This window comes from Microtus pennsylvanicus, chromosome 7 (assembly GCF_037038515.1).
Source record: "Microtus pennsylvanicus isolate mMicPen1 chromosome 7, mMicPen1.hap1, whole genome shotgun sequence".
Lineage (NCBI taxonomy): Eukaryota > Metazoa > Chordata > Mammalia > Rodentia > Cricetidae > Microtus > Microtus pennsylvanicus.
Window position 1 is genome coordinate 6,330,814 of NC_134585.1, and position 11,687 is coordinate 6,342,500.

Genomic DNA, 11,687 nt, shown 5'->3' on the forward strand with positions numbered 1-11,687 from the left:
CTGAGGTATTAAGGCCATTTTTTTTAAAGACTACTTTTATTTCTATGGTTTCCGTTTGCCTTTTCCCATATCAAAGCACAGAGGAGTGTGGGAACTAGTTTGAAGAAGTTTGTCACTGCAGGGGCATGCTTGGGAGACTTTGAAACCCTGAGATACAAGTTCACTTTCTCAGGCATTTTGTCACGGCAACAGGAACACTGCCGTCTGTATATGTAAACTGTAATGCCCGCTCTGTGTATGTAAACACAGCTCGTCCTGAGGTGTGTGCAGCCCCAGGCTCAGGCTCCTCAGCTTCTGCTCACTGCCTGGCGGGGGGCGGGGTCCCCTCTCTCCATTCATTTGTTCTTAGTTGACTTAAAATCCACTAATTTGGGAGGTCACACGCTGGGCCATATACAGTGTCTCCCACTATAGTAGGTGACACCGATCAGCTCTAAAACTGTCCCCTCCCCCAGCAAATGTTCTTCAGCTGCTTTCCTCTGGTTCTCCCATATTCTGGGGACAGTGGCTTTTCACTCTCTCCTTGTTCCCAGAGGAGACTTTGCCTCCTAGTAATTAGCCTTCAGATCCATTATTCCTTGGAAAGCAAGCCAAAAGCCCAAAGAACAGGAGTCTCTGTCAGCCATAACATCTCCTTAGACTTAAAGAACCAAGACTATTCCAGGGGCCCACAGAGAAGAGCACCTGGGCATCGGAAAGGCAGAGCACCCAAAGTCTGTGCCCACCCTGAGGACCCCATCTGCCTGTCCCGTACCTCCCCACAGCTCCCTACCTAAACCAGGCACCCACCACCTGGAGAAAGCCTCTTTTTTATTTTTGAAACAGGGTCTCAAGGAGAGCCCAGGGTGGCCTTGAACTCGATATATACCTGATGATGACTGTGAACTCAGATTTCCCAGACTCCATCTCCAGAGTTCTGGGATTAGACGTGTGTATCACCACACCTTATTTTATAGTGCTGGAGATGGAACTGGAGGCCATGCTAGGCGAGCATCCCTTCTGCTGAGATACATCCCGAGGCCTCCATCTTTTGCAGCTTGCTAGCTCTCTAAATCGCTCCCTTTCCCTGTCCAGCAATTGTCCTCAAGTCACTGGTTGCTTGAGCGGCAGCAAAAACTTGGGGTTTGCGGCTTCCCCTTTTGTGTAGATTCCCTCTGGGTTGCAGACCCTAGCACGCCCAGGCTCTTTCTTCTTTGAACTGATTGTGTGTATCTACTCACGCCTCTGCCCTGACCTTGGTTGGCAAGGACCTTGAGGCTCACTCCTTGCCAGCCTGATGAATAGGTGCCCTGGCTGCTGTTTGGAACAGATGCTCAGTGTCACTGTAAGGAAGCAAGCAAGAAAGGAGGCTTCTGGGGAGAGGACACCACAGTGGCAGAAGCAGGCTAAATAGGGCACACCTGGAGAATGATTGGCAGCCCATATGGCTGGGACACAGGTGTGTAGGGGCAAGCGGGGTCAGGATACAAAAAGTCTCCAGTTGCACCTCGGAGGCTTGAGCAAGATGGCAAACAGTGGGGGGAAAGAGGTAATGGAGCAGATTTTGGGGTGTTCATTCTAATGGAATGAAGGTGGGGGACAAGCAGAGATCAATTTCAATCTACTATCGTGGTCCAGGGTCGGGACTGAAGAGCTGAGCTAGAAGGCAGTAAAGAAGAGACCGTGTAAGACACAAAAAGCCAGAGCCGGCCAACCGGTGGGGAAATAGTGCAAAGTCAAATAAGTGAGCTTGCCAGACAGGACAAGCAATGAAGCCATTAACGAAAACAGGAAGACAGAGGGTGCTTGGCTAGCAGGCTCAGCTGACACCCAAAGCCTGGGCTCGACCCCCAGCATGGCACAAGCTGGGTGTGGTTACTCACATCTCTGACGCCAGCACAATGTAAGGACAAGTGGGGAGGTCAGACGTTCAGTTATCCTTGTCATTGTGGCAAACTGGAGGCCTGTCTCCGTCACAGAGGACCCTGTCACCCAGCCATGCCCACCAGTCGTCACATTCGGGACACAGGCAGAGATGGTCAGTGTAGCCTGGCAGTTTCCCCACTGGCCTCATCAGCCACAGCCCCGCTGTTGTCACCACACGTGACACAAAGATCCCCAGAAATGCAGCTGCACGGTTGTCAATGCCAAGCAAACCTTTGAGCGGGAGCGAGCTGCGACGGTGGCTTTAGACGGAGGAAGTCTTTAGGGGTTTCCTTGCATATCTGCCTATCTCCACGGCAGCGCTATGAAAGCTGTCTCCGTTCCCCCAAATTATCAGGGAGAAAAAAAGGGGGGGAGTCTGTATTCCAGCGTCCTTCCCAGAATCCAATTGCCACCTTTGTTGCTGCTATTCAAGTATTAAAGGTCACAGCAGCTCGCCAGGCAGCCAGCTCCTCCAGCCCTCCTCCCCACCCGCCTCCTCCATCAGCCTTCCGCAATAGCAGGCTCCCACCTCCTGCCTGAACCTGAGCACTTGATCTATGGCAAAACGCACCTGGCATTTCCAGACACTTGTCTTACGTCCCCTTCTAATTGCTTTGTGTCTTTGAACCTCCAGAGCTTGCTCTGGCCTGCCAAAAGCCTGAAGTGTTGCCCGTATCATCCGTGCAGCTCCTAACCCAAAGAGGAGGGCAGCGTGCCAAGCCACAGAGGGTACGGCTTCTAGACTCAAATTCTGCTTCTGTTTTCAGAGGTGCTGTGGGACCTTGGGAGTTTGCCCAGCCTCCCAGGGCCTCGCTTTCTCTTAACTATAAAATGGGGCCTTTGGAGGAGTCAGAGAGAGAGAAAAAACACTGGGCAAGGGGCCTTCTTGGCATATGGTCTGCCCACCAGTATTTCTTGAGGGTGTGTGTAAGGATGTGTCCGCTCCACAGAGGGATGGAGTGGAATGGAGCAACTGGCTTCCATTTTTCCTCTCTGTTGTCAGTGTTTTCCGGTGACAGCACCCGCAGCACCCAGCACCTCCCTGAAGAGTTACTCTCCAGGCTAGTCATCTGGCCCAGTCTTTCTAGCCTGTCATGTTGCTTGCCCTCCGGAGTGTATGCAGTTTCTCACCTCTGGCTTCCTCTCCAACACTGATCCCAGGCAAGAGAGTATGGGCAGGATAGGCACCCGGCAAGGCCGAGGCCCAGTTTACCTGGGGCCGAGGGTGCCCAGTGACCAGGCATTGCAGCACCAGGGTGTCGCTCTCCCGGATGGTGTAGACTCGCTCGCTGATATTATCCTCCTTCACCACACAGGCCTGCCCTGCGTGCACGATCTGGGCCTGGGCTGGAGCTGTGGAGAGAGGACAGAAAAGGGGTAGGGGAGACTCACAGAGCTCAGGGCCTAGGGCTGCCTCTTTGTGTCTGGGGAAGAGTCCAGACTTCACCCCCAGTAGGCCAGGATCGATTCTGGGCCTAGGGCAGAATCAGGAGACCTAGGGATTTGGGAAAGAGGTGGTGGGCACCATGAGTGCTTTTCAGTGAGGAAAAAGTGCAGTGGGGTGGGAGTGGGCGGTGTTCTGCACACCAAGCATGGCAGAAGTGAAGTAATTCTAAAGAGAAACTGTCTCTCAATCTATCCTTTCAGACAACTGAAACAAAGGACTCCGAAGAATGGGAAATTCTCCAGGGATACTATGGGAGAAGGAAAAGGACCACACACAAGAGGAACTTGTGTCTGGCAAGAGATTTCACACAGTTGCAACAATGTATCAGATTACCTCATAGGAAGAGACCCAAGCCCAGAGGATGATGGGTCAATGGTGGGCCTGGACACATCTTTACAGGCTGCTTAGATGAGCATGCTATTGACCTCATTTCAGGACCCTCAAAGATGGACTCTGGGGGTTCACTGGATCTCTGTCCCTCTTCCCAATGTGGCCATGTTGAGTAAGCCTTTTTCTGCATCCTACTACTAATTTGTCTCTTTTAATTGGCTTATCCAGGGCAGTGGCCAGACATGACTTGGGTTACAGGTTGTGACCCCCAAGTTCACAAACACGGCAGGCGGGGTAGCCAGTTGCTCTGTAAGATTGGTTTCACTGTCTTGGCGGATCCCAGACTTGGGTGCTCTTGGTGCTAGACCCAGCTTTATAATACAACAGGTGTGCCCATCTCCCTCTGCTAATGATGTTCACAGCTCTCAGGTGACCCATGCAGGCACATGCACACACACACACACACCACACTTAAACACACACACACACACACACACTCAGAGGGAGGGATGATCATGGTTGCTCAGGCTCTCGGGGGCTCTCCCTAGGCTGAAATGGGGATACAGCCAACTCCTAGAACTTACATGGAAGGGGCATGAGGAATGAAAAATAGAATTGCCAGGCGATCCAAAGCAGTGTCTGCCATCAACCCGAATGGGGCAAACACGACCTAACCAGACCACTGTCCCAAAAGGCAACCAGCCAGCAGCTCAAGAAACTGAAACAGGTTCACCAAGCCCAAGCTGGCTCCCAGCCCCCTCTGTAGCAGGGATGAACTTGAACTTCTGATCCTCCTGCCTCCACCTTCTAAGTGCTGGGATGACAGGCACATGCCACCAACCCCAGGTTGGCTGAAAAAATTGTGGTACAGCCACTCGGCCTGACACTGGTCCCGCCTAACACAGCAAACTTCTACGCTGTCCAGGTGGCCATCCTGACTGCGTGTCTGCCACAGAGGAAGGAGCCTGGGCTGAGCTGTTAAAAGATAAGCTGTGTGTCCTCACACAATGTGAGCCACCACTCTGAGCCTATTTCCCCATCTGTAGGAGGGAAGTGGACTGATGATCTCCGAGGTCTTTTCAACTTGCTATTGATTTTGTAATCAGCACACAGTGTCTGTATAAAATGCACACCACACTCCAGGGACTGGGCTTGTCACTGTCGCCACACCATAAAAATGCACGAACGTCACCATACACCGAAGAGATAGGCATCTTTGGCCCAGGTCCCTGGGAAACCTCACCAAGCAACAAGCTACCAAGAGATGTCATGCATGTTGGTTGCTGATAAGACCAGAAGGCTGCATGGATGTCTGCAGGAAGCCCGGGGTGCCTCTTGACAAGGAAGACATCGGTTGAACAGGCTTCAATGGAAGATAAGCTATAATCTTGGACGCTGTGGCTTGCCCACAGCAAGGCAGTGTTGTAATGACAGAAGCTTTGGTGACAGATAAGGAATGATGGGAAAGAGCTACAAAGCCTCACACGCTCAGGGCACAGCAAGCCTGGATGGGGGCGGTGAGGGGGGAATGGCCAGCAGACACACGCAGGGCCTGTAGCTTGCTCAATGGAGGTGGGCAGGGGGCGGCCATTACAGATGACATCATTAAGATTGCACACCTCTCTCTGCCAATACTAGCTATTAAGATGATCCTACTCAAACGTAGTAGAGTACACTGGAAGAGTCTGAGTCATATCTATGACTCTAAACATGCATGTGCCCCATAGTACCATAGTTCCTCTCTTGGGGACAGATACAACAGAAATGAGCACTTATGACAATCACACAACAGGTCCAAGAATCCTCCAAGGGGGCTAGAGAGATGGCTCAGTGGTTAAGAGCATGGGCTACTCTTGCAGAGGACCCGAGTCCAGTTCCCCTCACCACGTGCATATACCTGCTCCCGAACACACATCCACATAATCACAAATAAACCTTTTAAAAAGAGAGAGAGAATCTTCTGAGTGGCTTTTCTTCTAATAACAAAAACTCCGAAGCAACCCATGTGCCTGTCAGGAGTGGTGAACGTGAGCCCAGTGTGCTGACACACGCTCACATACAGTGATGGAGAAGCAGAGATGGGCAGAGCTTTGTGAGTTCAAGGCCAGCCTGGTCTACACAGCAAGTCCTATGATGCCAGGGCTACCCAAGGAGACTCTGTCTCACGACAAAATGAAAAACAAAACCCAAACGGTAGGGTTGCTCAGCTACATGTTGTAGGCCATGGAATGGAGCTTCTGGTGGCTCTCCTGTCCCTGCTTCCCATCTCTCAGGAAGGGTGTATCGCTATTACAGCTGCTTCCATTGCTGTGCCCAAATTCTCCATGGACTCTAAGGATCCAACTCAAGTCGTTGGGCTTTCGCGGCACGTGCTCTAACCCACTGAGCCATCTCCCCAGCCCCCGCTGGTGTCTTTACACAGTGCGATATCAACCTAAGTGAAGGAAATGAAACATAGCCACGCCAACGCTGCCGAACCTCCTAGGCACGATTTGACAGGACCTAGACTCACAAGTGTCTATAATGCATGATTTCATTTGTTCAAAATTCAGAACTGCAAAAGCTAAGCTTGTAGTGACAGAGGCTTGTCAGTGACTGCCTTGGGTAGACAGGGTATTAATAGCTGGGAAGGGACTTCCAGGATAATGGGAGATGCACTTCTGCATATGTGCTGCTTTTATTGGTTGGTGAATAAAGCTGTTTCAGCCAATGCCTTAGCGGAGTAAAGCTAGGCAGGAAATCTGAACAGAGATATAGAGACAGAGAGTAGATAGAGTCAAGGAAAAGCCATGCAACGCTAGAAGATTACCAGTAAACCACAAACCTCGCGGTGAAATATAAAAATAATAAAAGCAGGTTATATTTAAGATGTAAGAGCTAGCTGGAAATGCACCTAAGCTATTGGCCAAACAGTGTTGTAATTAATATAGTTTCTGTGTGGTTATTTGGGTCTGAGCTGCTGGGAAATGAAAGCAGTCTCAGTTTACACCAGGATGTCCCAGGGAGGTGAGACAGAAGAACCTCCATCGGAGTGTGCCGGTTCAGTGGTGGTGAGGTTCATATATCCAGGTATCTAACTGCTTGGGCGTTCACCCTGTCCGTTACAGTGTGCATACAACATGCCCCTCCGGCAAAGGCTCATGTGCCCCCAGTTATGTTGAGGTGATTTGATCATGAGGGGGCTAACTTCATCCATCAAAGGCCTTTAATAAAGAGGGCTCAGGCTGTAGCTCAATTTGTAGGGTGCTTGCTTAGTGTGCATGGAACCCTGGATTTGATCCCAGTCACTGCATAAAACCAGGCATGAGGGTACATGTCCGTAATCCCAGCATTCATGAAGCTGAAGCAGGAGGACCACTTCAAGGTCATTCGTGGCTGCACAGACTTTGAGGCTAGCCTGGGCTACGTGAGATCCTGTCTCAAAGGGGCTGGGTAGGGCTGAGAACATACATCACTCAGTAAAGTGCTTGCTTTGTGAGCCTGAGGATTTGAGTTTAATCCGAAGAACTCATGGAAAGAAAGAAAGAAAGAAAGAAAGAAAGAAAGAAAGAAAGAAAGAAAGAAAGAGAAAGGAAGAAAGAGTCAGACATGGTAGGTATGCATTTGTAATAACCATGAGCTAATTCAAACCTTTCTTCACCTCTTAGATTCAGTTTCTCAAGTATTTTGTCAGAGTGACCAACACACTAAGCTATGTTTCAATTTAAAAAACAATGAAAAGAGAAACAAAACATCCATTTACCTGTTTCTGCTGGCCTTAATCATTGTCATTGTTCTAGAAAACCCAGAACCATCCCCTCGATCCCCACCTTGGAGATGGTTGTGTAGTCATCTCTTCCCTGAGAGAGGGAGGAGAGAGACTCCAGCAGATTGCCAGGCAATTGGGAAGGTCTCATGGGTCACAGGGCCCCTGGACAGGTCATACAGACAGGACCATTGCTGGACAGAGGACTCTGGCAGAGCTGTTGAGCTCCGGGGACACATGAGCCTTGGAGTCACCGAGTCTGCTGTAAGTGACCACCATAAACCCTGTTTTACTGGGTGCCTCATGTGGGTGAACAGATGTCCATGTACATCTCCCCAGGAAAAGCCACTTGTCAAGAGTTTACTGAGATCGGGCAGTGGTGGCGCATGCTTTTAATCCAGCACTCAGGAGGCAGAGGCAAGAGGGGATCTCTGTGAGTTCAAGGCCAGCCTGGTCTACAGAGCAAGTTCCAGACAGCCAGGGCTACAGTTTCTCAAGAAACAAAATAAATAAATAAATAAATAAATAAATAAATAAATAAATAAATAAAAAGTGTTGATTCTGTTCCAGCCCTCCATTTTCCTCCTGGTATCACATAGCTCATGCACCATGGCCTGGGCATGCCGATTTGCGCACTATCCTCCACAGGCCACAGTTTCAAACTCTGCTCACTCTGCCCTGACTCTACTTCTCAGCCCCCAGTTCTGCGCATCCTGAGGAGCCTCGAGGAGTGGCGAGCAGCATCTGCTTCAAAAGGCCCCCAAGCCAGGGCCTGTCATAATCCTGCCTTCCATCTGACCAACAACAAAGGATCAGGGTCAGTGGTGCCCTGCTTGGGTGCAGGCTCTAAGCAGTTCCCTGCTAGGTGATGGAGAGCCTGTCACAAAAGTAAACAGGGCTCGCTGCCCTCAAAGAGCATGATCAAGCAGGGAAGCAAAGAGGACCAAGGTGGCTTCAGGGATCGCAATGAGAGCTCCAAAGCAGGGGTAGGTGACAGAGAGCAGCAGGGACCGGCTGGAGAAAGGAGTCGACTTCTGAAGTCATCGTGTCTAGGACTGAAGGTCGAGGTCTGTTACCCACCTGCTAGGGGACACTGCTCAAGTTTCTTAACCTTTCTGAGCCTTAGCCTTGTAAATGAGAACGGTGATGTCCCTCAGAGCCAGCAGGAGCAGTCAAAGCAATGTATACAAAACCTGGCCCCAATCACACATGCTCTCATGATGAATGACAGCTCCTGGGACTGTGAAACAGAGGAGGAACAGGAGACTGCCCCCTGTGGTCCTCTTCCATCCCCAGGTGGAAACACAGAAAGCCGACAGGAAACGGGAAGGGATGTCTCATAAACACGCCAGGAACTCATGCTGGGGGTCCTAGGGACCGAGGACCTGGTGTGCTTTTCTGAGCACCCCCCTCTTACAGTACAGTGCCCCTCAAGCTGTGGGAGCCTAGGTCTTCTTTTTAAAATGCAGTGACTGTGAGCAATGCCTAAGTAAGCCCACGGGAGCGTTTAAGGCATCTGGGGAGATGGCTCAGAGAGGAAGAGCACTTGGTGTACAAACCTGAGGACCTGAGTTCAAATCCTCAGCACCTCTGTAAAAGCCTAGGGCCTGACCTCAGTGTGTGTGTGTGGGGGGCGAGGATTGCTGGGGCTTGCTGGCTGCCAGCCAGGCTCCAAGCTCAGAGAGTCTTTCTGAATGGATAAGGCAGAGAATAACAGGACACCCCACTCCCCCTCCTCTGACTTCCACAGGAACACACATATGCATGTACAGATGTCACACACACACACATATGTGCTTATACACACACATATAAACGGGAATGCACACACTAAATAAATAAAGTTGAATGGTGTCTGACACGCAGCAAGCCACCTAGACCATCGGCCAGCACACTGAGGCTAACACAAACCCGAGCTCTCAGGCACTGGCCTCTCTATGAGGTGGTACACATTTGAATGAAGATTCCGCTGCCCCAGCCACACATGCTCAGTAGTGGCATGGTCCTGATGTGCCCTATATATGTTCAAGACCCCTATCTCTGTTCCAAGACAGAAAGGGCAAGTCAATACTTAGCCTCCTTCTCAAAGAGGGAAACCGAGGCACAGAGAAGAAAGCACTTTGATTGGATCACTCACAGAGACCATAGTGGAGCTGGGACTCGAACCCAGGCTTGCTACCTTGCAACTCCATTCACTTTCCTGTGCAATTCCCACCATTTTGTTTCCCCAAGAAGCCACCAGCTGTGACCGAATGTCTGCCTAGAGTCAGAGAGGAACTTTTGTGAGCTGGGGATCTGGGTCACACCTCGGGTCTCCCCACACCCTCACCACCATAGCATACAAAGAAAGCCATTTGTTCTGCAGAGTTCTACAGAGTGTGCCATCTCAGAGGGTGACACGTCATTTCAGATCTGATCTTATTTGTTGCCTTAATGAGTCTATCATTGCTCCCATTTTTCAGATAAGAAAGATGAGGCTCAGCAAGGCTACCTAAGCCTCACAAACTGCTCTGGTCTGGAAGCCATTGCGTTTCTTAAATTTCATTTGCTGGGTGCCCAGCACAGTGCTACAGACTGAGCTCAGGACTCCAGCTCCAGTCAGGTCCCATGGGCAGCACCCTTCCCTGCCATCCCTCCCTTCCCAAGACCCCTCGTGCCCTCCCATCTCTGGGCACGAGCATGTTTATTGATCCTTTTATGCAGGTAATGTAAACAGACACTTAATAACTTAGAGGGAAATTAACAGTGCCGAGACAGTAACAGGCTTTTCCCCCTTAATTAGCTGCTCAGAGCATGGTGACCGACGGCCTAGGAGGAGGCTTCCTGGGGCAGGTGACAGCCAGCCCTCCCGAACCATCTTTACCAGGATTGACTCGCTGAGCCCCTCCAGAAACCCATGGGTTATCAGACATGGGCGTCCCAGGAAGTTGAGTCCTATCCTCCTTGCTCTCTGAAATGAGGCCGGTCTAGCCTTCATATAGTCCAGATCTCCACATGTTGCCGTAACCCTGCCCTCTGTACATTGCTAGCCAGGGGTGACCCAGACTTCCTGGGGACCTGCCTAGACTAGAGGCACCTCCAGTTCCACGCTGGGGAAACCAGTTTGAAACAATCGCACTTCTCCCTGCCTATCTTCTCTCTCCTCACCCCAGTGCAAGCCATCTTCAGAGAAATTCCAGCAGACTTTTGGTCTGTTCACCCCTGGCCATCTCTCCCAGGCCAGTCACGCCAAGGCCACGTTCATTGCTCTTCACCCTTCCTCTCCTTCTGTACTCCCAAGTCTTCCTAGGGCATAGACAATCACCTTTGAATTTTCCACTTATGTGTTGATTGGTTCGGTAACATTTCTCGAGCCTCCGAAACGAGTGATCTCTGCCCTCAGAGCCAGGATGCAGAGCCTCATAGACAGAGAGCTTCTTCTGTGAGGAGCCTCGGGGCTCCTCAGCTCTGACTATGGTAAAATTTGTTCTCCACCCCAAGGCCTTTTGTGCTGATCAAAACCAAACCCACAGGATGGAAGGAATAGCTCGGTCAGTGAAGTACTTGCCTTGCAAGCACAATGACCTGAGTTCCACCCCCGCCATCCCAGGAAAAAGCCGGAGCGTGGTGGTGAGTGCTGAGAAGGGAGAGGCCGGCAGGTCCCTGGGGCTTGCTGACCAGGCAGCCTGGCCAGATCAGTGAGTCACTGCCCAGTGAGAGAACTCTGTCTCAGTCTATCGAGGTGGATGTCTCCTGAGGAATAACACCCAAAGTTGACCTCTGGCCTCCATACACACGCGTCTGCATATACATTATGCAGTCACATGCATGCTCTAGTAATAAAATAACAAATAATAAATGAATAGTAAATAATCAAAGACCAATCCCACACCTAGCTAACCTCCCCCTTCCGCGACAAGGATCCTTGGCCTCTAAGTCAAAGGGCACTGCCACTGTGCTGAGCAAGGCTCAGGTCCATAGCTAAGGATGAGAAGGCTGTGGTCTCCCCACCACCACCAAGCCCTGCTTCTCCATCAGCAGCTGCACAGTGTGTTGGCAGAGCCGGAAGCTTCTGGAAGAGGCTGGTCCTCTTATGAACCCTATCTTTCTGAAAGTGGTGGCCAGTGTGTCTGTCCCCCTCTCACCACATCTGTCCCTCATTAGAGGTGGGCCAGGCGAGGCTCACATTGCCAGTCAGCGGCCATCGAGGCTGCGTGTCTGTTCATGGGGCTCTGGGAAGACCTCTAAATGAGAACCTGCAGGTTTCTCTGGGTGCAGGGA

The 11,687-nt window shown here is 50.9% G+C and overlaps 1 protein-coding gene across 4 annotated transcripts in view; it reads right to left on the bottom strand.

Annotated features, from left to right (window-relative positions):
- The window catches only part of Mdga1 (MAM domain containing glycosylphosphatidylinositol anchor 1), a 56,508-nt gene that overhangs the window by 24,964 nt on the left and 19,857 nt on the right, over positions 1 to 11,687 (bottom strand). For all 4 annotated transcript variants that reach the window (XM_075979754.1, XM_075979753.1, XM_075979755.1 and 1 more), the window contains exon 2: positions 3,119 to 3,258. In XM_075979754.1, coding sequence (XP_075835869.1) covers positions 3,119 to 3,258 — 140 coding nt within the window. The remainder of the gene's footprint in view (positions 1 to 3,118; positions 3,259 to 11,687) is intronic.